General features: G+C 43.2%; 1 protein-coding gene across 2 annotated transcripts in view; it reads left to right on the top strand.

Moving 5' to 3' along the window:
• psme4a (proteasome activator subunit 4a) overlaps positions 1-26,858 on the top strand; it is a 51,115-nt gene that overhangs the window by 19,241 nt on the left and 5,016 nt on the right. For both annotated transcript variants that reach the window (XM_080016706.1, XM_080016705.1), the window contains 31 exons: positions 242-428; positions 8,312-8,401; positions 8,474-8,538; positions 8,775-8,925; positions 9,085-9,183; positions 12,524-12,593; positions 12,694-12,761; positions 12,849-13,079; positions 14,732-14,889; positions 15,159-15,254; positions 17,395-17,450; positions 17,542-17,598; positions 18,020-18,075; positions 18,377-18,475; positions 18,560-18,622; positions 19,353-19,448; positions 19,784-19,915; positions 20,230-20,439; positions 20,532-20,668; positions 21,341-21,394; positions 21,489-21,618; positions 21,699-21,780; positions 22,038-22,191; positions 22,413-22,482; positions 22,573-22,698; positions 24,012-24,164; positions 24,455-24,559; positions 24,951-25,042; positions 25,140-25,271; positions 25,788-25,996; positions 26,085-26,170. In XM_080016706.1, the coding sequence (XP_079872832.1) occupies positions 242-428; positions 8,312-8,401; positions 8,474-8,538; positions 8,775-8,925; positions 9,085-9,183; positions 12,524-12,593; positions 12,694-12,761; positions 12,849-13,079; positions 14,732-14,889; positions 15,159-15,254; positions 17,395-17,450; positions 17,542-17,598; positions 18,020-18,075; positions 18,377-18,475; positions 18,560-18,622; positions 19,353-19,448; positions 19,784-19,915; positions 20,230-20,439; positions 20,532-20,668; positions 21,341-21,394; positions 21,489-21,618; positions 21,699-21,780; positions 22,038-22,191; positions 22,413-22,482; positions 22,573-22,698; positions 24,012-24,164; positions 24,455-24,559; positions 24,951-25,042; positions 25,140-25,271; positions 25,788-25,996; positions 26,085-26,170 (3,514 nt within the window). The remainder of the gene's footprint in view (positions 1-241; positions 429-8,311; positions 8,402-8,473; positions 8,539-8,774; positions 8,926-9,084; positions 9,184-12,523; positions 12,594-12,693; positions 12,762-12,848; positions 13,080-14,731; positions 14,890-15,158; positions 15,255-17,394; positions 17,451-17,541; positions 17,599-18,019; positions 18,076-18,376; positions 18,476-18,559; positions 18,623-19,352; positions 19,449-19,783; positions 19,916-20,229; positions 20,440-20,531; positions 20,669-21,340; positions 21,395-21,488; positions 21,619-21,698; positions 21,781-22,037; positions 22,192-22,412; positions 22,483-22,572; positions 22,699-24,011; positions 24,165-24,454; positions 24,560-24,950; positions 25,043-25,139; positions 25,272-25,787; positions 25,997-26,084; positions 26,171-26,858) is intronic.

The following is a 26,858-nucleotide window of genomic DNA, read 5'->3' as shown; positions in this document are numbered from 1 at the left end:
CAGGGTCTTAATTTCAACATAAACATTATATCTGACTTTGATTTATACATATGTTTCCTTTTTGTCAAAATGATTCAAGTTCTTCTGTATCAGTCACATTTCTGATGTTCTAAAATCTAACTTTAAACAAGTTATTGTCTGGGTCATTTTTGACCCATCATGCATTTTAGGGTTGAAAAGGTCTTAAAAGTATGGCATTTAACTCTGAAATGAGCTTTACTCTATGTTTTTGTCTCTCTAGGACGTACCCTGCGATGGAGACGCTGACGGAGCCCCACCAGCTGACCGCCACACTGAGCTGCATGATCGGTGTGGCGCGCAGCCTGGTGTCTGGGGGCCAGCGCTTCGCCGAGGGCCCCACCCACATGCTGCCTCTACTCATGAGGGCGCTGCCCGGCGTCGACCCCAACGACTTCAGCAAGTGCATGGTCAGTGCTGGAGAAAGTACTCTGAAAGTGAAAGTACCACATTGACGTTTTTACTGAAGTTAAAGTACCTGTTCTTAAATGACCTAAAACTATAAAATGACTTGTCATATCCAGTGTCCTGCTATAATACTTAATACAGTACGACTGTACTTTTTTCTGCACCTGATACTTATGCACATCCTGATGTCAATTCACAAATGTATATAAATACAAATGAAAATCCATCCTTTTTTTTTTCTTTTTCCAAATTAAGTAAAATGACATGTGAATGTCTCTGAAACTGGATATGCCCAAGTAAGATAGATAACAGATAAAAAGATACTTTTCCATCAGGGTTTTTGGCCAATCGCAGAAAGCAGTTATCATCCGATACAAATCACTGATCACAGGGTCTTATTTTGAAGCCTTCTATTTATCGTGTAGTATTATTTATTTATTTAACTATTGTTAACAACATTGAAATTAAAATTAGCGGAGATGAAAAAATATCATGAATAAACAACTGTTGTATTTATTGGCAGGCAACATGTGCAGCATTTTCCCCTCTCTCTCTCTCTCTCTCTCTCTCTCTCTCTCTCGCTCTCTCTCTCACACACCTGGCAGACACGATCACGAAGTGGACAGCTCTAATGCCAGCTAAAAACACACACAATGCGTCCTCAAAGCGGTTTGGGTTCCGATGGCTCAGAACACATTCAGAGTTGCTCTGGGCTGCATATGGCCACATTCTTTTCGCAGTGTGACCGCAAATGTGTCCTGGGCCACATTGAAGCACTGCCTACTCAACTTACATCCACATCGTGGGCCAATAGCATCATAGTTAAGTCTGTTTGGGAAATAGTCTACAGTTTTTACCAAATTAAGTCCCATAGCAACTAGGCTTGCCGATCGTGCAAAATTCCAATCGGGATTGCTGGGGGCAGCGATGGGCTATGCTTGCCTCTGCTGGGTTTTGCATGAGCATACAACGTAATGTAATTTGGCAAATGCGGTCTCTCCATTCCAGAAGTGCAGGATTTATTATTTACAAGTAAAGTGTGTGTGTGTGTGTGTGTGTGTGTGTGTGTGTGTGTGTGTGTGTGTGTGTGTGTGTGTGTGTGTGTGTGTGTGTGTGTGTGTGTGTGTGTGTGTGTGTGTGTGTGTGTGTGTGTGTATATACACACACACACACACACAAAAACATCCAGTTTTTACTAAATTAAGTCCCAGAGCAATGAAAAGCAACGGGGAGTCAGGTTTTTTTGGAACCGTACAGAGTTTGGACATGGACAGTCCCTTAACTCAGTTGTTTCTAAAAAAAAAAAAAAAGAAATGTTTCATTCATGTCGGAAACAAGCGAAAATAAATAGATGTGAAATTAAAAGACAAGCACGGGAGCCAGCGTGCACCGCTGTCTGGAGGAGAAATTAGAAATAAAACTCTGTCGTCAATGTCAGTTGAGATAGAGAGAGTCGATCGCTGTTAGACGAAATAATCGTAAATCGGCCCATGGCTAATTGCAACAGGCAGAGTTTGAGGGGAGAATTTGTTTTATTTCCTTCGTTTCTTACTTGTACGGAAAATGAAAAACGTAAACCTAACTCAGAGAATTGTAGCAGGTTTTTTTGTTTGTCTGTTTCTCCTCCAGGCAGTGTTGCGCGCTGGTTCCCATGCATTTTAGATCTATTTATTTTCGTTTGTTTCCTCCACGTATGAAACACAATTTTTAAACACAAGTGAGGTGAGGGACTGTTCTCTTCCGTCCCGTTCCGAAATACCTGTGTCCCCACTGCCAGGATAGTGGAGATGCACGTCTCCACGTTGCTTTCCGTTGCTTAGGGACCTAATTTAGTAACAACTGTATAACTGATGTATTTGTGTCAGTACTTTTCTTGTAAATTATAATTGCACCTTCACTTCTGCAATGGGGAGATGGCATTTGCCACATTCAGTTACATTCTATGCGCCCAATAAAATTGCCAGTTGAAACCGGGTGATCAGCCATTGATCACACAACTAAAGCTTTTGAAAACTTTGTGTAATTGGGATTTGGTGTCCCTACAGTTTCTGAGTGGGATTGTACTTTTACACCACTGTTGTAAAAGTCAGTCGAGTGTCGAAAAATCTTTTTTTACTGGACAAATTTGAACCTTATTGGTCACGTTTCAATAACAGTCAATGTTACAAACACAGATATGATGTACACCGAGGTTACAGCACCTCTTGCACGTTTCTCGCCGCTTCAGAGAGTGCTTAGTCCACGGCTCCCCCGGAGTGCATAGTGGAGAGGGCCCGGGGATCGGTCCCTGCTACCGGTGTGGGTACCAGGTGTGGGTACCAGGTGTGCTCGGCCTGGAACATCGGCCCACACGCGTGGGTCAGAGGATGAAACAAACCCCGTGGCCCAATGAAAGTGAGGGCCGGCGCGCTCTGACTTATGTGCCAGTACCAGGCGCACCACTGGCCGTCTCATCCACACCGTCAGGGAGGTGGAGTGGCCACATTTTGTATGAGCATTATTACCGGACATTTTGACGGACAAGTTTATCATTTTGCGTTTTTCTCTTTATTATTATTATTTTTTTTTTTTCGGCTTCAATACAGTTTACCAGACAAAAAAAAAATTAATGAGGCCAAACATCAAGCAAGTGACGTTCCAAACATCAAGCAAGTTCTGTAAAGTGCTTGCCTAAAGAGCACTTTTCCCGCTGTTTCGTACCCGAACACAGAAGTTTAACAGTGAACAGGCATTCGGAGGGGTGGTAAAAAAAAGTTGCATAGTGTTGCTTGAACAGATCATTGATTACAACCAGGAAACAGATCTTTAGATGCTCACTCTCTTGAAGCTGTGGTAGATTGTGTCTAATGGGGAATTCAGTTTTGAATACTGCAGACAATGTTTCATCCATTTAAATATTATTTTTGAAAAATTTTATTTGATTTAAAATAACACTTTAAAGATCCGCAACTAGTCATAAAAGAACCGTATACAGCTCGCAAGCCACGGACTATCACTGCTTTAAATTGTCGCATTAAAATAACAACTTTTTTTTTCTTTCAATCACAGTCTTTGCAATTTGACAAACAGTCCCTTAACTCAGTTCTATTAAAAAAAAGATTCATACAAGTAGGGAACAAACAACACACAGGGTCCAGTTTAGTTGTGTTAGATATGTATTACAGTTAAAGAACTTGGGGTCGACCATCCAAAGCAGCGGTGAGTGTGGGAGAGAGGTGAAGAGGAGAGTACAGGCAGGGTGGAGTGGGTGGAGAAGAGAGTCCAGAGTGATCTGTGACAGAAGGGTTCCAGCCAGAGTGAAGGGGAAGGTGTACAGGACGGTAGTGAGAGCAGCCATGTTGTAGGGTTTAGAGGGCGGTGGCACTGACTAAAAGGCAGGTGGCTGAAGTGGAGGTGGCAGAGTTGAGGATGTGGAGGTTTTCAGTGGGAGGGACAAGGATGGACAGGATTAAGAATGAGTACATTAGAGGGACAGCTCCGGTTGGACAGTTTGGTGGAAAAGTGAGAGAGGCCAGATTGAGATGGTTTGGACACGTGTGGAGGAGAGATGAGAGTTACATTGGGAGAAGGAGGCTGAGGATGGAGCTGCCAGGCAAGAGGGAAAGAGGAAGCCAAAGAGAAGCTTTATGGAGGTGCTGAGGGAGAACATGCAGGCGGGTGGTGTCGGGGAGGAGGTGTTCAGAACAGAAGGTGTTGGATGCAGATGATCCGCTGTGGCCACCACTAACGGGAGCAGCTCAAAGAAGAAGAAATGTATTACAGTTCTCCGGATTCTGTGCAGTGTAGCACAAGTAACAATTTTTTGATTTTTACAACTACTTGAGACATACCGTGGATTTTTATAACATTGGTTCATGATTCAAGAGGTTTATTCGCCAAATACATATACATACGCTACTCACAAAAAGTTAGGGATATTCAGCTTTCGGGTGAAATTTCAGGATGAACCTAAAATGCACTATAACCTTTACAGGTGAACTTAATTTGACCTTCTCTAAACTTTTGAATGCACGTCTCCAACTGTTCAATGTTTCAGTACTTTTTGCACAACTTGCTGTTCTCTAACAAGGAGCTGAACGGCAAAATTCACAACAGGTGTTTGATCCTTGAATCCACCAATACATTTCCTGGTTCAATTAGAGTTGGTATTTAAACAGTCCTCTTCATCATGCTGTTCACATGTTGACATCATGAGACCAAGACCACACCTAACTGATCAACAGCACTTCGCCTTGAGAGGCTTCAAACAGGATGTTGTCAGAGGGAAGTGGCCACTGAGCTTAGAGTGTCATCAGCAGGTTGCAACAGAGATACAGAGACTGGAACAGTCACAGAAAGGCATAGAAGTGGACGTCCTTTGGCCCCATCCCGCACTGATGAGCGCTTCATGTGAACAGTGCCCTGCGCAACCGCAGGATGATGCCACTCAACTCCAGGCACATTTAAGGGAGGTGAGAGGCACCAAGTGTCACGTCAGACCATTCAAAACCGTTGACATCAGCGTGGTCTGCGTGCTAGACCACCTGCAAGGGTACCTGACCACACCACCAGGCACAGCCATCATGGTCTTGCAGGGGCCAGGGAGCGTTGACGCTGGACGAGGGACCAGGGGCCTCAGTGCTGTTCTCTGATGAAAGTCGATTCACGTTGAGCAGAAATGATGGAGATGTCAAGGAGAGCGCTACGCATCAGCCACTGGTGTCACCAGACGAGCCTTTGGTGGTGGTGGTGTTACAGTGTGGGCAGGTGTGTCCAGTCAATACAGAACTGCCCTACACTTTGTGAATGGTACAGTGACAAGCCCATACTACCTGAATGACATCATTCATCCAGTCATTGTGCCCCTGCATGAACAACACAGGCCTAATTTCATCTTCATGGACGACAATGCTCCAGCTCATGAAGGTGGCATCATTAGGGAACGGCTGCTGGAGACTGGAGCACCTCAAATGGAGTGGCCAGCACTTTCTCCAGACCTGAATCCATAGAAAACCTATGGGATCAGCTGAGTGGCCGTGTAGAGGCCCCTAACTCTGTACCCCAGAACCTCAATGACCTGAGGGCCCCCTTCAAGAAGAGTGGGGGGCCAGGCCTCAGCAAACAATAAGTCGACTTGTGAACAGCATGAGACGTCCTTGTCAAGCTGTAATTGATGATCAAGGTCACATGACAAGTTATTGAGACATTGACATTTGTTGTTGTGGTAAACCCACCACTGTTGTTGGCTGACATTTTCCATAAATTTCACCGGAAAGCCAAATATCCTGAACTTTTTGTGAGTAGTGTATGTTCATACATATATGCAGTGAAATGTCATTGCAATGCACCCGGAGATTATGCCCAATAAGCTGTAAAAATACTGAAATGTGCGTAATCGACATGAGGCGCTCGCGGAGGCGACTGCAAGGTGCGTCGCCACTGGGTTGATGTCACAAAGTGACTGTTCTCAATGTAACGCCTATGTTCTTAAATTTTCGGTGGGTTTGTAAAGTTTGGACAACAGGTATAAAACGTTCCCATTGTTGTTTGGGAAATTAAGTGGGAAACATTCAACTTCTTTGGTTTCATCTCCAGTAGCGGTGCAGGGTTTTTCCTTCTGCTGGTGATGTCATCAACGTGCTGCTATCGTACTTCCTGTAACTCTGCAAGGTTGATTTTTCTGCTGCTGATGTCATCAACGTGCTGCTCTCATACTTTCTATACAATATCAACTGATGGAAACATGTTCATAAACATTCCATCTTGTTAATCACTTCATGTTTCATCAATATTTTCATCTTCTCAGCTTAAATCTGCATTTTCAATAATATGCACATTGATTCATTATTGTTGTTTGTCATTTTTGGATCGTCTTCCATTCTGGAAAGAAGGTTATTCCATTCATTATTGAATTCTACATCCTTATACCACTTGTTACATGTTCTCAAACACGCCAACGCCGACTTTCGGCTTTTTTGGGGCATCTGGAACAATAACAAAGACAAACTTTGTAATTACCTTTAAACAATAATAATAAATGCATTGTATTTTATAAATGTAATAAGAAAATGTTAGTTTTAATTTGTACTTCATTGTATTTTTTATGTTAATAATGTACAGTTGCAAAATTCAGTTGAATAGATGACTTGTCTATATTGTAATGCAGACAAAATTTATGGAACTTTTACATTTATTTGTTATGAGAATTAGTATGGAAGAACTTGTCAATACCAAACACTTTGTGTCTTTTCATTGAAATCTTCTACATCTATCTGTAGAAACTGTTTATACACAAAGTTTCTTTAAAACAACCTTTTATTTTTTACTTTATACCAAACCTTGTCATTGTTATAACTTCTGTTAAATGTTGTCACGATATGTTTGTATATATTTGTATCGAATATCATTTAAATAATTTTGATTGGGAAAAAATTGAATATAAAATATGTGCAAACTAAAAAGATAAATAAAAAATTATATAAATATATTAGGGCTGCAGATAAAAGAGATAGTAAATCACTCTAGACGTATTTGATTTACTCTTCTTCTTGTCGTGTCCACAAAACAGTCAGTTACAAGGCTTGGCTAGATGTGGTTCAGAACACATTGCTGTCCCTTCTCATTAAACTCTGCTAAGTCCGATGTTGTGCAGGGCTGTTCCAGCAGCAGACATATCAGGAGGTGCTCCATGGTCTGTGGTCCAGTTCCACAGTCACACACAGTGTCCCCGTCATTCAGGTATCCCCATTTGGCAATCGTGGCTTTTGCACGTCCAACACCAGATCTTATTCTGTTAAGGCATTTCCACACTGCGTAGTTGGTGTCTGCTCCAGGGGGCAGTGCCTCGCTCGCCTTTAGCTCCATTGTTGTTTCTGGTGGGAAGTTGTCAAGTCTTTCTTCCCACCGGGTGACTCTCACTGCTTGCGCTCGGTGTTCTGAGAGGTGGAACGCTCTTTAGGAATTTTTTTCTGGATTTAAGGCGGCTTTTGGCTGGCACATGGCCGAAGAGAGGATGTCTTTGATCATTGGACTGTTGTTGCCGCTCTTTCTTGCTTGCTGCATTTCGTCCTATCTCTGGTGGGGCTATAGCTGGTCTGTAGGTGTTGGTTTCAGGCAGCCAGTGATAAGGCGGCAGCTAGCATTGAGGGCGGGGTCCAACTTCTTGGCATGGGCAGCTCACTCCCATACTGGGTAGGCATACTCTGCAGCTGAGTAGCAGAGAGCCAGTGCGGTTGCTTTCAGAGTCTGTGGATTAGCACCCCAGGTTGTTCCAGTGAGCTTGCGGATGATGTTGTTCCTCGCACTCACTTAACACTTGGTCTTCTCAGTGTGGGTCTTAAAAGAGAGGCATCTGTCCAGGGTTACCCCTAGGTAGACCGGGTGCTCACAGTGTTCGAGGGAGGTTCCTGACCAGTTGACCTTCAGTTACCGTTTGGCTTCAAGAATTTCTCAGGTGGAAGGCACACACCTGTGTCTTAGATGGATTTGCACGTAGGTTTGCAAAATGTGATTAATTCCTTGTGTCAATTATGTTTTTATCACCAGTCAATCAAAAGTTACTATTTTAAATATAAGGTTTTGGTTCAAACAACTCAGAATTTGTTTACTCATAAACAGCCTACGTACTTAGAATTTTGGTTTTACGTTTTTGTGTAAAAATGTAATATTTGGCGGTCAATGTTGATTGAGGCCGCCACAAATATTTGAATATATTGGAAACACTGTACAGACATAACTGGGAAGAGAAATTCTCGCCTGTTTAGCGTCATCTGATCGGCTCTTCTGATCACCGATCAAACAAAGGAACATCAGCCGATTGATCGAAGCACCCTTACTTGCCACCACTGGTGGCCGAGCACTTCTTCCTCTTTCACTCCTTATCTCAACATTGCTTCTTTTTCTCCAGATTACATTCCAGTTCATTGCTACCTTCGTGACTCTCGTGCCTTTGGTGGACTGTTCCTCCGCCCTCCATGATCGAACAGATCTGTCAGAGGTAACTCTCCGCCCACACACACTAACACATCACCCCAAAAACACTGTTCATTCACTGATCTGCATCTTTCAGGTGGAGAGGGAGATGTGTTCAGCATCTGCAGAGTTTGAAGACTTTGTCCTGCAGTTCATGGACAGGTACACATTCTGATCTGTGTTCATTCTAACCATTTCTACTTTCTTTTAGAGCAATTTGTATTTCCCTTTAATGAAAAAGTGAAACGGTAGCAATAGAGACGATAGCAATAGAGGCTGAAACTTTATCGCTCTAATTTATGTTTTCATACCAGAAAAAGAACTGAGTAGAAAGTGTGTGTTTGTGTGTTTGTGTGTGTGTGTGTGTGTGTGTGTGTGTGTGTGCACGTGTGGCGCAGGTGCTTTGCTCTGATAGACAGCAGCACTCTGGAGCAGACCAGGGAGGAGACTGAGACGGAGAAGATGACTCACCTGGAGAGTCTGGTAGAGCTTGGCCTGTCCTCCACCTTCAGCACCATCCTAACGCAGTGCTCCATGGACATCTTCAAGGTGGGACACACATGCAGAGTCTGTCTATTTGATGCTTTGTGAATGAGCAACACGACAAACTGTGATGTTTGTGGTTACATTGGCTGGGAATTTAAAATCCTAGCATGAACCTGATGCTCACTGAGGTGTTGACAGACTCTTGGTGTATATGCTTCACAGGTCGCTCTGGAGAAGGTTTTCATCTTCGCCACCACCAACATCTTTGAGACCCGAGTATCTGGAAGGATGGTAGCCGACATGTGCAGAGCAGCCTCTAAGGTAACGCACGCACGCACGCACACACACACACACAGGCTTAATGTTGTCCATTGTATCCGAGGATGAATTCCACTACTACTTATCAGTTTTTCTGACAACTGAACAGTCTGACGCTAGATGCACTGTGTTGCAGACCTGGTCGAGCCATGATCCTTCATCAAATTCACACAGTCTCTGCTGTAGGCTTCTACAACCGCAGTGAGCATGCTGGGATTTCTGCTACAAGAGCACAATCATCAGCAAACTTAAGCTGGATGCTCAGATCTTATCTTTGTGGCAGCTTGGAACCTCTGAAGTCCAGGCTCACTGCCTCCAGTGTTGTGATGCCCAGTAAAAAGACGTTAAATACCATCGGTACAAGCACACAGCCTTGACTTTGGCCATCATCAGATCACATCATCACAAATCTCTTTTGGCAGCCATATTGCAAGAGGATGTTCCAAAGGAGTCCAGGCTTTACCCTGTCGAAGGCTTGGAAAGCGCTATAAAAGGCAATGACCATGTTTTGTTTTGTTTTTTCTTTGCAAAAACAACTGCTAAAATATTTCAGCTGGGATGCGGTCTGGTCTGGGCATTTTCTTGTTTTTCACGGATCTTATGGCAGAGTTTACAGTGTTTCCCCTAGAATTCTTTCCAGGCCTGGCGTTACACACCAAAAAAGCCCTAAACACTCCAGGCCGTGTGATGGCGTATTGGAACGGTCGACTTCAGTCAGATTGTGCAGGAGGCGGTGTGCAATTAATATTTGAGTTCAAGTTTTTGTTTGCTTGGTATATTTAAGACTTAAACAAAGTAATCACAATGAGAGGAAGACTTAAGAAGCTGCATTTATTGCATAAAAATGAAAAATAAATCAGTGTTATGGTAGGGTCACACCGCCCGAGGCGGGGCTGCAGCGTGAAGCTAAGCAGCTCTCGTCTCGTCTCTGTACGGTCACACTGTCGGTGACGGGGCTTCTGTGCCCCTGGCATTTGTGGGCCTGTCTGTTCAAAATGGACTGGCTGTTGTGTGTGTGCCCAACATTTCAAACCTCTATCCTTTTTCGTATTTAATATACATTATATAGATAGATGGTGACGTGCGTACTTCTTATTTTTTATTAAAATGGTGTAGCCATTTACTTAGCAAAATAAATAACCTCTTGAAAAAATGACATAAGTAATCGTGCCCGTTCCCGTAAAATAAAGAATTGTTCTTATTGGGGAAACATAAAATGACGCGTTCCTTATTTTATCGATAGTGTAAGGGATGTTTTTAATTTAACAAAATATCATAATCATGAACAGTTATGCAGTGGTCTGAGCTCTGTTGACAGCTTATCTTCCCTCCCACTGGCTGTTGCCTGGTGCTCTGCGCTGCTGATTTGCATAAAGTTGAAACCTGCTCAACTTTCCTTGTCGGCGTGAAGCCGTCAGCTCGTCGTCCCGCATCGCTCCGCCCCCTGCAGCTGGATGAAGCTGAGCTCCGTTTTAAATCCATTCCAGCCTTTGGCTTTGTAGTGCCTTGTCTATGGTGGTGTGACCCTACCATTACCAATGACCTTTGCAAAGCATTAGCACATCATGACCACAGTGTGCATGATTCATTGCTGCCCGTTATCTTCCTTGACTGGGAGAAAAATTTCACCATGGCATCAGGATATGGTAAGGATAAGGACATTTTGCCAGAGGGGGCCAATTTATTGAAATCTTCATGCAGGTCCCCAAGTGCTCTCCTTGCAGCCTGTTCCCGAGGTCTGTTTTTTACCTACCAAAAGTGAAGATTTGTCTTTTACTAAATTATTAAAAGCAAGGATAGATTGCAATCATGAGTTGTGTGAGTTATAGCCCGGTATCCTGTTCATGGTAGAGAAATCATGTTTACACTGCCCACAGGAACGCTGAGCAGAGTCATTTAAAGCGACTTTGATAAGGGCTTCCACAGTCATGTGACGTCATCGCAGCGTAAGCTTATTACCGTCATCACCACAATTAAAAATAAATATGCCTATGAAATCATTTCTGAAATAAACAATCGAGGCAAAGAATATACAAGTAAATATTACTATATAAATAAGTGAATATATGGCTGAAGAACCGGACGGAGGCGGTAGTGCACCTGAGCAGGCAGGGGTGGGATCTTCGATTCATTCGACATTATGATTCATGGAAACTTTAATTGCGCCGCAGGGTTTCATGAGACCCTCCCTCCGAATGTTATGCAGAGTTGTCATTTTCAAGTACATAAAGTGAGAAAGTAAAACTCCTGCAGCACCCACCACGAAAGCGGTATAGGTCGGCCACTGACACTGGCTCCTGCTCCCATTTGGGAAACACTACCGTGTTGTACCTGTTGTACCAATAACTTGACACGGACACAGTCTGTTTAGTCGGGACGATATAACATCCCTACCTTGTACATGAGTTTAAATAGCATAAATGGACTGTAAATTCCAATAAAAAAAGGCCGTTAAGTGCCGTTATTTTTGGTGTGAAAAGTTATTATATATTTTTTTGCTCTTTTTTTTTTTTGCCTGGCAGGGGTTCTCATTGTACAATTATAAGGCAAACACTGTATCTCAGAAGGTTGGTGACAGATCCTATTTAGAGTGGAAGGTTGGGAAGCTGTTCCAGGATTGAGATGCCAACTTGCTTTTGGTAGTTTAAGAGTCTTTCGAAGTTCTGTGTCAGCCTCTGGATGATTGTATTTTGGTCTTTAATGTGGGTGCATTTACATTTACATTTAGTCATTGATCAGACGCTTTTATCCAGAGCGACTTACAATTGTTCAAACACCGACGGACGCAGCCATCAGGAGCAATTAGGGGTTAAGTGTCTTGCTCAAGGACACTACAGCATGCTAGCAGGAGGAGCCTGGGATCCAACCAGCAACCTTTAGATCACTAGACCACCAGCTCTACCGCCTGAGCTACCATCCCCATAACATGGGTGGATCCATCCGCAATCCTAGGAGGGTGGAGAGAGCAGCTTCTTCGGCTAGTTTGAATGGCGTCATAGAAATCGTGAATGTCGATTTGAGACTGGATTCCTTGGCCTTTGGCGATCGACCACTTATTCTGCAGGTGTCCCAGGGTGCTTCGGTCTTCCCATGTCTATTTGAGGGGTTCAGAGGTTGGGCCAGGGGAGTGTGGCTTTCTGAGCCTTGTGCATACATGAGAGTTCTTGTCAATCCAAACATGTCCTGGTTCTTCCTCTTGCTGGAGCCAATGGAATGGGCTGCTGCCTCGTAGTCATGTGCTGAGTGAGGTCCATCAAACTGAATGTTCTTTAGTTTCCCTGTAAGGGGCAGTTTTTTTTCTATCGCACACAAAGTACACCTTGATCCTCTGCTTCTGTTTCAGTGTCATCCTGCAGAGTCACTCAAACGCTTTGTTCCACATTGCTGCAATGCCATCAACCAGATCGCAACCAGTACGTACTGAACTTAAAGTGTGAAAGAACCAGATAGTCATGAATAATTATTAACTTATTCATATATGTAACTTATTTTTCTTCAACTTTTTCACCCCAGATGAGGAGGTATTGCATGAGGAGGAGTTGGACAAAGAGTTTCTGTGGAACCTCCAGCTGCTGTCAGAGGTGCTTTTATCTTTGTTAGTAGTATTTATGACTATAGCCTTGATTTGGTCTCCATGGTTACGGCTTTTTAACTTCTCGTGCACTCAGGTGACCCGGTTGGATGGAGAGAAGATTCTGCCGTACCGCTCTCAGCTGGTGCAGATCCTGCAGCTCGCACTGCACCTCAAGTGCAAGCAGGGCTACACGCTGGCCTGCAACCTGCTGCACCATGTGCTGCGCTCTACGGCGCTCATCTACCCCACTGAGTACTGCAGCGTGCCGGGGGGCTTCCACAGTCCACGGGTGAGCCAGCCTGGCGACGACTACCTGCCCATAAAGGTACGATAAGCACACTGGTCATTCTGAAGGTTTTAAAAAGTGACTCAATCCCCCTGCCACTGCACCAAGAAGTGGGCGACAGATGGCGGTGAACGGGTGGGGCATGTCTTGATTCTGAAAAGGTGTGTGTTTTCACTGTCTCCGCTCACTGCGGGGTGGTTTGTGGAAATTGGAATACCCTTCCTTCTGTTTTTCATTTGTTACATCGAGAGCGACTAACTTGTGCTACTTATTTAGTCATCATCCTCCCTATATGCTTTGTGCTGATTTCAAACAGTAGGTGACGCTGAGCCATATTTACCATCTGTAATGCTGATTTATTCTTATTTGTAAAGAAACATTAAAATCTTGACCAGTATTTGCTTGTTTGATCAGAGAACTTCGTGACATCTAAAACACTAAATCCTGCAAAAAAGTTTCTCAGTCGCACTCAGTGGTGAATTAGCTGTCGTCAAAAGACTCTGTTGTTCTGTTTATTTCGGGGCCATGCTGTTTGTCAGCTGCCACCTCCTTCAGGGACTGTTTGCTGAGAAAAGGCCTCTGTTCTCTCATCCTGGTGGATGAGATCAGTTGGTGTGATGGCTGCTGTCTGAACTCAGACCTGTAGATTAGCAGACATTAGAATGGTAATCCGTAATATTATTTTGTTTAGAAATATTTATTAAGCTGGTAAAATGCAAAGAACAGGCATGTTAAAGTATTCCTTCAATTCAGTCATGGTGAATTGGCTAAAGCAGCTTTGCTCCTTGTGGTCTGTAGAGTGTCCATATGGAGGAACAATCTCTAAAAAGAACCTCTTCCACATGCAGAACAGAATTTATTAACAACAACTTTTAACTCTTACTCCACCCTTTGCTTTTACTCCACTAAATTTGAAAGCAAATATCTGTACTTTTTACTGTACTACAATTTTAGCATAGTTGCATAACCTTTTGTAACTTGATTTATATCTATGAAATTTATATCTGTGAAAAAAGAATATTATATACAATTTTTTTCAACAATTGTATTTATTGTAAATTGTAAGTATCATCTGCAGATTTTTTACGTGGCACTTTATGTGGTATTATAGACTTTGTTCTATCAGGCCATTGCATATTTAGTACTACATATGTATAGAAGTAGGGCTGAACGATTAATCAAACTCAAACTGACATCGCAATGTAATAGAAAGCAATTTTCAAACCCCAAAATCTGCGATATTAAAAGAAAAAAAAAAGGGCACGGGGGGGAGTGATTGGGGTACACCTGCGTCCCTCTCCGATGGTGCTGACAATGCACGCCAGTGATGGGGCGGCAAAACAGCATGTTTTTATTTTTATTTTACCTCTCCTTATGGAACTAAACTATGCATAATCGGACACTTTCTCCGTCACTGTCCCCCACCCCTAAATGAATTTTTAAAGTACATTTAAGAGCACATACTTTATACTTTTACTGAAGTGGAAATGTCAAGATTATTAAGATTGGTACTTTAGTTATCATCACCAGAGGGAAATTGCGGATGTCAAGGTTAGACTTAAGAGTACATTTGTACCAGGGTATTTGCACTTTTATTTCAATAGAAGGTGTCATTCTTCCACCACTGCTCTGATGATGCTATAAGCAGTATGGTGAAGGGCTGTGTGTCAGGTCGGGTCTGTGTGTTCCAGGACTGGGGTCGACCTGGAGACCTGTGGAATCTAGACATCCAGTGGCACGTTCCGTGTGCGGAGGAGATCTCCTTTGCCTTCTACGTCCTGGACCTGATCCTGCAGCCGGAGCTGCAGCGGCTGCAGAGGGTTGCCCAGGGGGAGCAGGACCTGAGCAGGTAGTACATCTACCTGCTCAGGTCCAATGTGGGTGGGGTGTTTAAAAAAAACAAAAAAAACCCCTTTATTTTCTGTCATTTTGATTTCAATTTTCCTGCTTGTTTTCACTTATCTTACATGTGTTTGCTTTGTTTTTATTGCTTTTTTTTTATAGATGAGGCTTTTAATAACATGTTTACCTTTGTTTGTCTGCCATTCGTCTATTTGTAAAGCACTTTGTAACTGTGCTTTAGAAACAAAGCTATACTTCTTCTGCTGTGCTCCTCAGGGATGACGTCCTGCAAAGTCTGGCCATCGTGCAGCACTGTCTGCTGGGGGCCGGCAGCCTGCTGCCCCCCCTGAAGGGAGAGCCGCTCCCCGACCTGTAAGCAGCCACTGGGTTCAATGATGTTCAATGCTTTGTTTAAACCAGGGCTCTCAAACTACTACTGCGTGTTGAATCATACTACACTGCATTAGTTATGATGTCTGTTCAAAATGTCACCACATGTAATTATATTATACTATATGTATATAATATATCTAATATTTATGTTTAATTGCATTATTTATTTTGTTTTACATTCTGAAATCATCCTGTAAGAGTGACTATTAATTAAGCATTGTGACCTAAGAATTAATTTATGTGCCAGATTTAACATGTAGCAGGCCACATTCAGTTGTAATATTGAATGCATAAAATTGTCCCGTGGACCAGATGGACGTTGCCCTCAGACAAATTAGTTCCACCAGGAGTTGGTTAGGCCAGGCACCCTGTGTTCTATTGTTTTGTTATATTATAATAATATACAGTGGGGCAAAAAAGTATTTAGTCAGCCACCAATTGTGCAAGTTCTCCCACTTAAAAAGATGAGAGAGGCCTGTCATTTTCATCATAGCTACACTTCGACTATGAGAGACAGAATGGGGGGAAAGCATCCAGGAAATCACATTGTAGGATTTTTAATGAATTCATTGGTAAATTCCTCGGTAAAACAAGTATTTGGTCACCTACAAACAAGCAAGATTTTCTTTAAGAGGCTCCTCTGTCCTCCACTCGTTACCTGTATTAATGGCACCTGTTTGAACTCGTTATCAGTATAAAAGACACCTGTCCACAACCTCAAACAGTCACACTCCAAACTCCACTATGGCCAAGACCAAAGAGCTGTCAAAGGACACCAGAAACAAAATTGTAGACCTGCACCAGGCTGGGAAGACTGAATCTGCAATAAGTAAGCAGCTTGTTGTGAAGAAATCAACTGTGGGAGCAATTATTAGAAAATGGAAGACATACAAGACCACTGATAATCTCCCTCGATCTGGGGCTCCACACAAGATCTCACCCTGTGGGGTCAAAATGATCACAAGAACGGTGAGCAAACATCCCAGAACCACACGGGGGGACCTAGTGAATGACCTGCAGAGAGCTGGGACCAAAGTAACAAAGGCTACCATCAGTAACACACTACGCCGCCAGGGACTCAAATCCTGCAGTGCCAGACGTGTCCCCCTGCTTAAGCCAGTACATGTCCAGGCCCGTCTGAAGTTTGCTAGAGAGCATTTGGATGATCCAGAAGAGGATTGGGAGAATGTCATATGGTCAGATGAAACCAAAATAGAACTTTTTGGTAAAAACTCAACTTGTCGTGTTTGGAGGAGAAAGAAAGCTGAGTTGCATCCAAAGAACACCATACCTACTGTGAAGCATGGGGGTGGAAACATCATGCTCTGGGGCTGTTTTTCTGCAAAGGGACCAGGACGACTGATCCGTGTAAAGGAAAGAATGAATGGGGCCATGTATCGTGAGATTTTGAGTGAAAACCTCCTTCCAACAGCAAGGGCATTGAAGATGAAACGTGGCTGGGTCTTTCAGCATGACAATGATCCCAAACACACCGCCCGGGCAACGAAGGAGTGGCTTCGTAAGAAGCATTTCAAGGTCCTGGAGTGGCCTAGCCAGTCTCCAGATCTCAACCCCATAGAAAATCTTTGGAGGGAGTTGAAAGTCCGTGTTGCCCAGCGACAGCCCCAAAACATCACTGCTCTAGAGGAGATATGCATGGAGGAATGGGCCAAAATACCAGCAACAGTGTGTGAAAACCTTGTGAAGACTTACAGAAAACGTTTGACCTCTGTCATTGCAAACAAAGGGTATATAACAAAGTATTGAGATTAACTTTTGTTATTGACCAAATACTTATTTTCCACCATCATTTGCAAATAAATGCCTTAAAAATCAGATGTAATTTTCTGGATTTTTTTTTTTCTCATTTTGTCTCTCATTGTCGAAGTGAACCTATGATGAAAACAACAGGCCTCTCTCATCTTGTTAAGTGGGAGAACTTGCACATTTGGTGGCTGACTAAATACTTTTTTGCCCCACGTTACATATTATTTTATTATTAAACACATTGTTACAGAAAGCTTCTCGTCTTCACTGCTCAGGTGTAGAAAATAGAGACGATCTATTGCCAGTCTTCAGTTCTTGTCCGATGCTAAATGTTTGATTCTCTTTCCACCAGCGTTCAAAGTCTGGTCAACCTGGATGAGACCAACCTGTACACAGGGATGGAGTACGGTAAGATATACATATACGTACACACACAGGTGTCAGTTTTGGTATGTGGACGTGTAGGTTATACTTACTGTCGTTGTGTATCTTCATGCAGATGACTCCAGAGAGAACTACAGAGATGCCATCTGTAGCGTGATGAGGAATCTACTGCGTGAGTATCTACATTCTGGTCATAAGGCTTTTCATCTAAACGTTATTTACCAATCCAGTATTTATTATAAATCTGCGGAGGGTCCGTGCCACCTTGTAATGCTATCGTTACGGTAGACCAACTGTGAACAACTTGAAATCCAACATGTGCAACAATTGTTTTCATCAGTAGTAATGTGCAGAAAAGGAAACTTCGCATCGGTGTTTCCATGTTGCTCGGTCGATTAAACTCTGACAGGAACTCAGCGTTTGAAACGCTGAGTTCCTGTCAGAGTTTAATCCCACCCGTTTGAAATGCGATCCCGCCACAGTGCTAAATGCTAATCAACAGTAAAAGGTTTTCATTGGACAAGGTTTTTGGGGGTTCGTTGATAGATGTAATAATGATGGCTCTCTTGACTAAATCAAGCTCCTGTCCTCAGATCACATTCTGGAACATTCTGAGGACGACACAAAGTCTCTCTTCTCCATTATCAAGGTAAGCCCCAAATTATAAAATGCACATTAGGCCTAAACATTATATTTATAATTCAACACTGTGTGGAATCATCTTCAATCATTTAATTAATCTGTGTGATTATTTGATAGGTGATATGGTATAAACGATGTTTAAACATCATTACAAGTTATCTGAACCCAACTTTTAGTTCCATAATAAGGAACAAAGACGGGTAGTGGCATTTTGATCTTCTTCTGAGTAACATTTAAACATATTTAGTGATCACTAACATCACTCAGCGATCACTAAAATTAAATGGGATAAATGTTCTGTTCCTCAGATCATCAGTGACCTGCTACACTTCAAAGGCTCACACAAACATGAGTTTGACTCTCGCTGGAAGAGCTTCAACCTCGTGAAGAAGTCGATGGAGAACAGGGTGAGTTTTATTTCACCTTTATGTGACGCACCGGACATTTGGATGCCACAACTGGTGAATAAAGGTTTTGTATTTTCCTTTCAGCTTCACGGCAGAAAGCAGCACATCAGGGCCTTGTTGATAGACAGAGTCATGCTGCAGCACGAGGTAAATAACCTGGTGGGTGGGTGTATAAATAAAAACAGCAAGTGAAGAGTCAGTTGTTGAAGTTGATGTGTTGATGTGAAGCAGCGTAAGGATCTGAGCCACTTTGACAAGGAGCACATTGTGATGCTGGACGACTGGGTCAGAGCATCTCCACAAGCACAGGTCTTGTGGGCTGTTCCCGCTATGCAGTGGTTACTACCGACCAAAAGTGCTCCAAGAAGAACTACTGTAGCACAAAGTGTTGAAACAGTGAATGTTGCTGTGATAGAAAGGTGTAGAACACACGGTGCATGGCAGCTTGCTGCATATGGGAGCTCACAGTGTCCATGCTGACCCCTGTCCACCCCTGAAAGCTCCTACAATGGACACGTGAGCGTCACAACTGGACCATTGAGCCATGGAAGAAGGTTTTGGTCTGATGAATCACCTTTTCTTCGACATCATGTGGATGGGTGGAGTTAGGGTCTGATCCCATGAAGCATCTATAGGATGTGCTGGAACAACAAGCCCGATCCATGGGGGCCCCACCTCCAATTTGCAGGACTTAAAGGATCTGCTGCTAACGTCTTGGTGCCAGATACCACAGGACACCTTCAGAGTCTGGTGGAGTCACTGCCTCCACCTCACAGCTGTTTTGGCAGCACGAGGGGAAGCTACACAATATTATACCGGTGGTTTTAATGTTGTTGCTGATCATTGTTTAAAAATAACACTTTGTATTGTGCTTTAGCTTCGTAAGCTGACGGTGGAGGGCTGCCAGTACAGGACTATTCACCAAGAGCTGATGAAGGACCTGCTGAGGCTTTCTACTAGTACCTACAGCCAGGCGAGGACACACACACAGTACATGCAGTACACTGACACTTTGCAACGTACATGCATTACACAGTATACACAAGTTCACACAGCAACAGGTCAGCATACACATACTCTACACCAGGGCTAGTCAACAATATTCTGTTGGGGGCCAGATTTTCAACCTGCCACCACATAAGGGACCTGGTGGATCAAGCAGTCAGTTAGTAATGTTTGTTGAAACAGCACTATAATAAAAAATAAAATGTAATCTTTATTCATCAAAATATATTTTATCAGTTTGAAAAAATCAAAAAGCTTAAAGTAAGTGTTTTGGGTGTTTGACAGCCTCTTGTTATGTTTCAGGTTCGCAGCAGGGCTCAGAGCGTCCTCTTCACCGCTCTAGGAACCTACAACTTCTGCTGCAGAGACCTGATTCCCCACGTGCTCAATTTCCTTCACCCTGAGCGCTGCAATGTCACGCAGCAGCAGTTCAAAGTGGGAAACTTTTTAACTTTAATACCAATAATATACTGACATGAATAAATTGTTGGCATTATTATTGTGACCACATGCTAAATTGCACTTTGCTCTATTTTATATTTTTACATATGTTTTTTTTTTTTATTCCAAAGTAAATCTGCGCTGTATATTTCTTGAGCTATTAACTGTTTTTATTTTGTAGTTATATTTTTTGTTAATGTTGTGTTTATACTCTTACTCTGTACTTTGCGTTCCTGACTAAGCTCCTGTAACGCTCAAATTTTCCCCCAGGGATCAATAAAGAACTATCTTCTCTTTCTGTTTCCCAGGGTGCCTTGTACTGTCTCCTTGGTAACCACAGCGGGGTGTGTCTTGCCAACCTGCACGACTGGGATTGCGTTACACTGACATGGCCTGCCATCGTGCGCTCGGGCCTGAGCTCAGTCATGTCGCTGGAGAAACCTTCCATCGTGCGGCTATTTGACGACCTTGCCGACAAGGTGCACCGCCAGTACGAGACTATCGGCATCGACTTCTCTGTAAGCAGCTAGTTCAAGAATAAGGTTAAGGTTACAAAACAGTTTCCTTTACTGTGTGCGGTTCTGCTGCTGAAAGTCTTTCTTGTGCCCAGGTCCCTGCAGAGTGTCGCGAAGCGGCCATGCAGCTGATGGTCACTGCCAGTCCCCCCGCTGACCAGCTGCCACCCTCTGAGGAGGAAACAGCCGACGGGCTGAGGAGACAGCAGTTCAAAAACACTGAATCTGTAGAGTGAGTCCAAGCACACACACTCGCACTGCTGGAACTGGCACTCTTGGATATTTGTCTTCACTATTATAGAATCAGCGTTATCAAAAGATAGAGCAGGTTACCTGTTTAGTGATGGTAGGACCGTTGACTCAAAGAGAATTACACACTATATATATACGTATCATCTTATGAAGTCCTGTGTTAAACAGCACACCAAAGGATAATTACATTGAAATTGCATGGTAATATAAAGAATACCAAATGTGAATTTACGGATTCAAACTAGATATTTCGGCCCTTTATCTTAGGAAAGTCAAGCTCAGATTTTATCATCAGTTTTCTGATTCATTTTCTTAAAGTTAGGCCTTAAAAGTCATTAAAAGGCTAATCTTTTTTCTCCAAATTAGTCGAGTTTGTCTTCATTCAGAGTCAATATTTCTTTAAAAAAAACAAAAAAATAAACCTACTGAGCCTGATACTGGAGAGATTATTAATACAAGAAATAATTTTAAATTTGGTAAAATTTTGTCTTAAAGATCTTAAAAATGATAACATTTAGGATAACTCTCCTGATAGCTGCAGAGAACTTAAAATAGAAAATGTGTCTTCATCTGTATACAAAAACATTGATATTGAGTTCTTGCCCAGAGTGCTACAGCAAACCCAGTTAAAGTCTTTTCTGAATATTCTCAGGAAATACCAGAAGCTGGTTGTTGATCTCCTGGACTGCATTAGCAACAGAAACATGTAGGTTGTTTATTATTTATAGCACGTTTTTAAAATCCAAGTTCTGTGGCCGTTGTTTTTCGCTTGTGAAAATGGCCTGTTTGCTATTTTCCAGGCCTTGGAAGTTCGAACACATTGCGATCGGTTTTCTGTCACTGCTGCTCCGAGATGACCACCAGCTTCCTGCCCCCGCCGTGCTGTTCTTCGTCAAAAGCCTGAACCACGACTCTCTGCTGGTTCGCAAGGTGTGTTCCTGGTCTTTACTCTCCAGACGACACATAGAAATAGCCCAGTTTGTTTGAAGTGTCCCATTTCCCAACACTAGGTGGCAATATCTGCCGTGGCTGGGATCATGAAGCAGCTGAAGAGACCACACAAAAAAGTGCCTGTCAACCCTCTGAAGCTCTGTGAGTTCCTCTTTCATGCTTTCATCTCGGATCTCAGAAAAGCAGCTTTAGGAAGGGACAGTGTTTCTTCAATCATATTAGCAAAAATTAAAACCAATTAACAAGTCGGACATTTGATTCGAAAAATTGTTCTCTTCTAATAATCCCCAAAAAAGTAGCAGCAGGTCCCAATGACCTGCCAGTGGATCCTTTTTCCTAGGATCTTCTGCTGCTTTGTGGATGAAGGTGACCTGCTGACCTTCTCATGCTCTGTGCAGGTGAAGGGAAGCAGCAGAGCGGGATGATGGCCGGAGACCGACCAGACAACCAGTGGCTCCAGTACCAGAGCAGCAGCCTTCCACGCACCCAGCAGGACTGGGAGAGCTGCAAGTTCGTGGAGAAGACCCACTGGGGTTACTACAGCTGGCCTAGGTACAAATTCTGCTGGTCCTGTGCCAGACCTTCACCAGCACCCCCTGATGTGTCTGAAAAGTATTGCATTTACTGAGATGAAATTCAGGCCTTAAACTGTTCAAAAGGTCTCGGGTGGGAGTGAGATTGATGTATTAATGGAAACTGAGGAAAAGCATATAAAAGGCTTTGGCTCAAAAGTAACCGTACCTTTAAAGCATCCTGTTTCTGTCGATGTGCAGGAAGTTGATGTTGTACGCGCCGCCGGTGGAGCAGCCCAAACAGAATCTGAACAGAGAGGAGATGACCGAGGTTTGTTTCCATGGAGACAGGCCTTCAGCAGACGCTATGAGGGAACGTAGACGTTGTGAGTGTTCCTCATGGTGTTTCTCCTCCCGACAGCGAGAGCAGATCGTCTACGACCACTTTTCCGACCCGCTGTTCGTCAACCAGCTGATGGAGTTCCTGTCCCTGGAGGACCGCAAGGGGAAGGACAAGTTCAGTCCCCGCAGGTTCTGCCTTTTCAAGGTAAGGCTCAAGGTCTTCGTGGACCAGAACCAGAGGTGCAAAGATCTATCCATATGAATGGGAAAATGGATACATGAGTCAGAGATGCAGTTACATGGATTAAAACCACAGATCAGAACCCAACTCATGAAATTCATCAACAAGCAGTATCCAGTTTGGGAGTCCAGTGTGTTTTCTGCTCTCTGTTCAGAGAAGAAGATAACAATGTTCAAGCCTCCAGTTGAAATGTTTGGAAGTACTTTGGATCCCTTTAGAACAAGGAAGGAAATCTTGACACAGCAATTTCAAAATGGTACCAGAGGTTGTGCTGGGATTTTTCAATGACCGGAGAACGTGTCCCGGAAGGATAAGTTTGTTCGACAAATTATAAAAAAAATAAATAAAAAAATTCTATCGGGGCTCGACAGTGCGAGAGTTTCACTCCCATCTGCGACTAAAAATAGATGTCTGCAAACTGTATAATGTATTAAGGAGAATGTTTTCACAAATTGTGGTTTGTTATAAACGTGGGAAATTGAACATGATACTGGTTACTTATTGCAATTAAATTCAGTTACTGGGGACGGATGTTATTTGTGCTGTGCCATAACATGAACCTTGTGAACCGCCACAAGCTCCTCTGGGAAACGCAGGCTCATCTATGAAACAACATCAAGTGTCAATTATTTAGAATTTCAGCTCTTGTGAGTTTCTCACAGTATGTTTTATATTGTTGTAAAGCTGCCTGGTTTCCTGTTACTGTATTAATAATTAATTAATTACTTGACAAAATAAACAAGACCATTTTTGTTATATCCTTTGTGTCTAAACGGTCCGAACAGACTTTCTTTTGGCATTTAGAACTAAGAAGAACTACTTTATTATAGAGGTGATTAACACCTTTCATAGCGTTTATACAGTTTAAAGCAGTTTAAAGTTTATATTACATAATTAAGTACAGTTTGAAGTTGAAATAATTCAAAACCTAGTTTACTTTTTGTCTGAAATCATTGTCAAAATGAAATGATTTTGCTTGTAAATGTCTCCTTGTATCCCTTTATGAAGGAAAAACACGTAAGTGGATCAATTTTCATTTGACCCTGAAGTTCTTTGTTTTTTTTTGTTTTTGTTTTTTTTTATATACATGTGCTGCTTGGGGTGAGGAAGCGTCAAGCCCTGTCCATTTTCAATGGTTGCATGAGAGTTTGAACTAAAGAGCTGGATCACAGGATCGGCTTTGGGTCATTATGAGTTTATGTATTATTTTATATGGTTCTGCAGACCCTGTATGTATAACTAGAAGGTTCTAATGCACAGCACTTCCTCAACCCCAGGGACTCTTTCGGAATTTCAGCGACGCCTTCCTGCCGGTGCTGAGGCCGCACATGGAGCGGCTGGTCGTCGACTCCCATGAAAGCAAGCAGCGCTGCGTGGCCGAGATCATCTCAGGCCTGATCCGAGGCTGCAAGCACTGGAGCTATGCCAAGGTCAGGGAACCAGACAGGGAAAGTTCTGGAGGGTTCTGGAAGGTCAGGGAGCTTTGAATAGTTGTTTCTAGAAGGGGAAAGTGATTATTAGTTAGTTATAATAGTTATTTTTTTGGTTATATACCTGTCTTACTGTGATTGTTGGTTTACTGCCCACTTATTTGACAAGCATTCAAAAGGTATATGACTAGAGGTAGAACCAGTCATGCATGTCCTTAACCATTGACACAGGTATATGAGCAGGGATATATGACCAGGCAGACGCGTGTATGACAAGTATGTCTCTGCAGGTGGAGGCTCTGTGGGAGCTGCTGTGTCCTCTGCTGCGTACCGCTCTGTCCAACATCACAATAGAAACCTACGCTGACTGGGGAACCTGCATCGCCACCGCATGCGTAAGACCCCCCTTCAGATGAGATAGTACTTTATCTCCTTTTAATGAGATAGTACTTTATCTCCATTATATCAGAGAGTACTTTATCTCCATTAAATCAGAGAGTACTTTATCTCCATTTGATGAGATAGTACTTTATCTCCCTTAGATGAGATAGTACTTTATCTCCGTTAGATGAGATAGTACTCTATCTCCGTGAGATGAGATAGTACTCTATCTCCGTGAGATGGTACTTTATCTCCCTTAGATGAGATATTACTTAATCTCCGTTAGATGAGATAGTACTTTATCGCCGTGAGATGAGAGGGTAATTCATCTCCATTAGATAGTACTTAATTAACTGTCTGTGTATGTCTATCCCGCTCTCCGTCCATCTCTCCGTCCCTCCGTAGGAGAGCAGGGATCCTCGGAAGCTACACTGGCTCTTTGAGATGTTGATGGAGTCTCCAGTGAACGGAGAGGGAGGATCCTTTGTAGACGCCTGGTGAGCCAGGCTAATGTTAGCCACGTGTTATCTGAGGGAGGCTAATGTTAGCCACACGCTAGCTCTCCATCTGACTCTGTCCCTCCCCCTCCCCCAGTCGGCTCTATGTGTTGCAAGGGGGACTCGCCCAGCAGGAGTGGAGGGTTCCAGAGTTGCTCCACAGGTTGCTGCAGTACCTGGAACCCAAACTCACTCAGGTTTATAAGAACGTACGAGAACGCATCGGCAGGTGAGACTCACATACTTGCTCACGCACGCTACATCCTTGCCGTTTTTCTGCGAACAACTAAAAATGTTAAACCTTTTAAGAAAGAAAAACTCGAGTAACTGAGGATTTAGATTTTTTTTGTTTGAGTCACAAGTTTGAATGCATTTTGAACTCAGAAGTAACAAGATTGATGAAAGCTTCCATGGAAAGCACAGCATGAGCTAATCAGTGCACGTGTCCTCATGTGCACGGTGTCAGATTGTGACGCTACTTTCAGAAAATATAGTAAAATATCTAGTTGATTCTTGTTTGTTGATGACGTCAAATTTGAAACTTAATTTTATAATTCATGAAAAATTGGGAGAACAACATTAAATCGAGAACAACATTTCTAAAACGAATAGTGTAAAGTGACAGACAGTTCAAGGAGTAACAACCATGTATATTTACAACAAAATTAAAATGTAATAAAATACAAAAGGAACGTACAATGTAGCGTACAATGTAATCTACTAAAACTCTTGCGCCCCCTCGCAGCGTGCTCACCTACATCTTCATGATCGACGTCAACCTGCCACTCACGCAGCCCACCACATCGCCGCGCATCTCCCATTTCACGGAGCGCATCATGCTGCGGCTGAAGCCGCTGATGGAGGGCGAGGAGGAGATCCAGAACCACGTGGTGGAGGAGAATGAGGTTGGGGTGCAGGACGAGAGGACACAGGCCATCAAGCTTCTCAAAACAGGTGCGCCCCCCCACCCCCACACCCATCAGTGGACATAACCGTCCATCAGTCAATGGACCTCCTCAAACCTGATCAATCCTCCCTGTAGTTCTGAAGTGGTTGATCGCCAGCGCCGGCCGATCCTTCTCCACCGCCGTCCCTGAACAGCTGCAGCTGCTGCCCCTGCTCTTCAAGGTCAGAGACCCCGCTGAGCTCCACTGTTACATCACCTCTTCATACATTATCTCCGCACATCAGTCTGACATCACAGTAAATCCTTCAATAAGAAGTGATGCGGTTCTTTGTATTATTTTTCGTCAACAGAGTAGCAACTATTATTATTATTATTATTACTAGTACTATTTACAGATGAATTACATGCTGGTTGTGTCGTTGGGTCCATTTCCGGTTTTACGTGTGCGGTGTACAAGCCTAAACTGGTTTGATTTTATGAAAGCGACTGATGCGTCATTTGTCATTACAGCCCCTTTCCCACATGGAACCAGAACATTGTCGGTTAAAAAATATCCGGCAAAGGCCATAGGTAGTGATTCCCACATTGGCCTCCTTTACAGAAAGGTTCCGTATGGAGTGTGTTCCCACATTAAATGTGTGTTATGGATACAGTACGTCATGCATGAGTGTTATGTCCAGTGTGGACGCCATCGTTCGTACAATCTGAACGGGTTTGTTTTTTTTCCTGGTTCTCAGAGACCAGCGCTTCGCTGCCTGTCTTACCCTCCTCCCGCTGACGGAGCCGGACAGAGCCCCCGTCCCCGGACCTAATAACCATAAACCAAAGTTATTGAATCAGTGTGATCATTTTCAACCTGTCCTCCACCCTCTGCCTCCAGAGTAGGAACGTTTTCCACCCGTTCTCCCT

This window comes from Zeus faber, assembly GCF_960531495.2.
Source record: "Zeus faber genome assembly, chromosome: 16".
Taxonomy (NCBI): domain Eukaryota; kingdom Metazoa; phylum Chordata; class Actinopteri; order Zeiformes; family Zeidae; genus Zeus; species Zeus faber.
The sequence above is the reverse complement of the archived record's forward strand: the minus strand, read 5'-3'. Positions and strand labels throughout refer to the sequence as shown.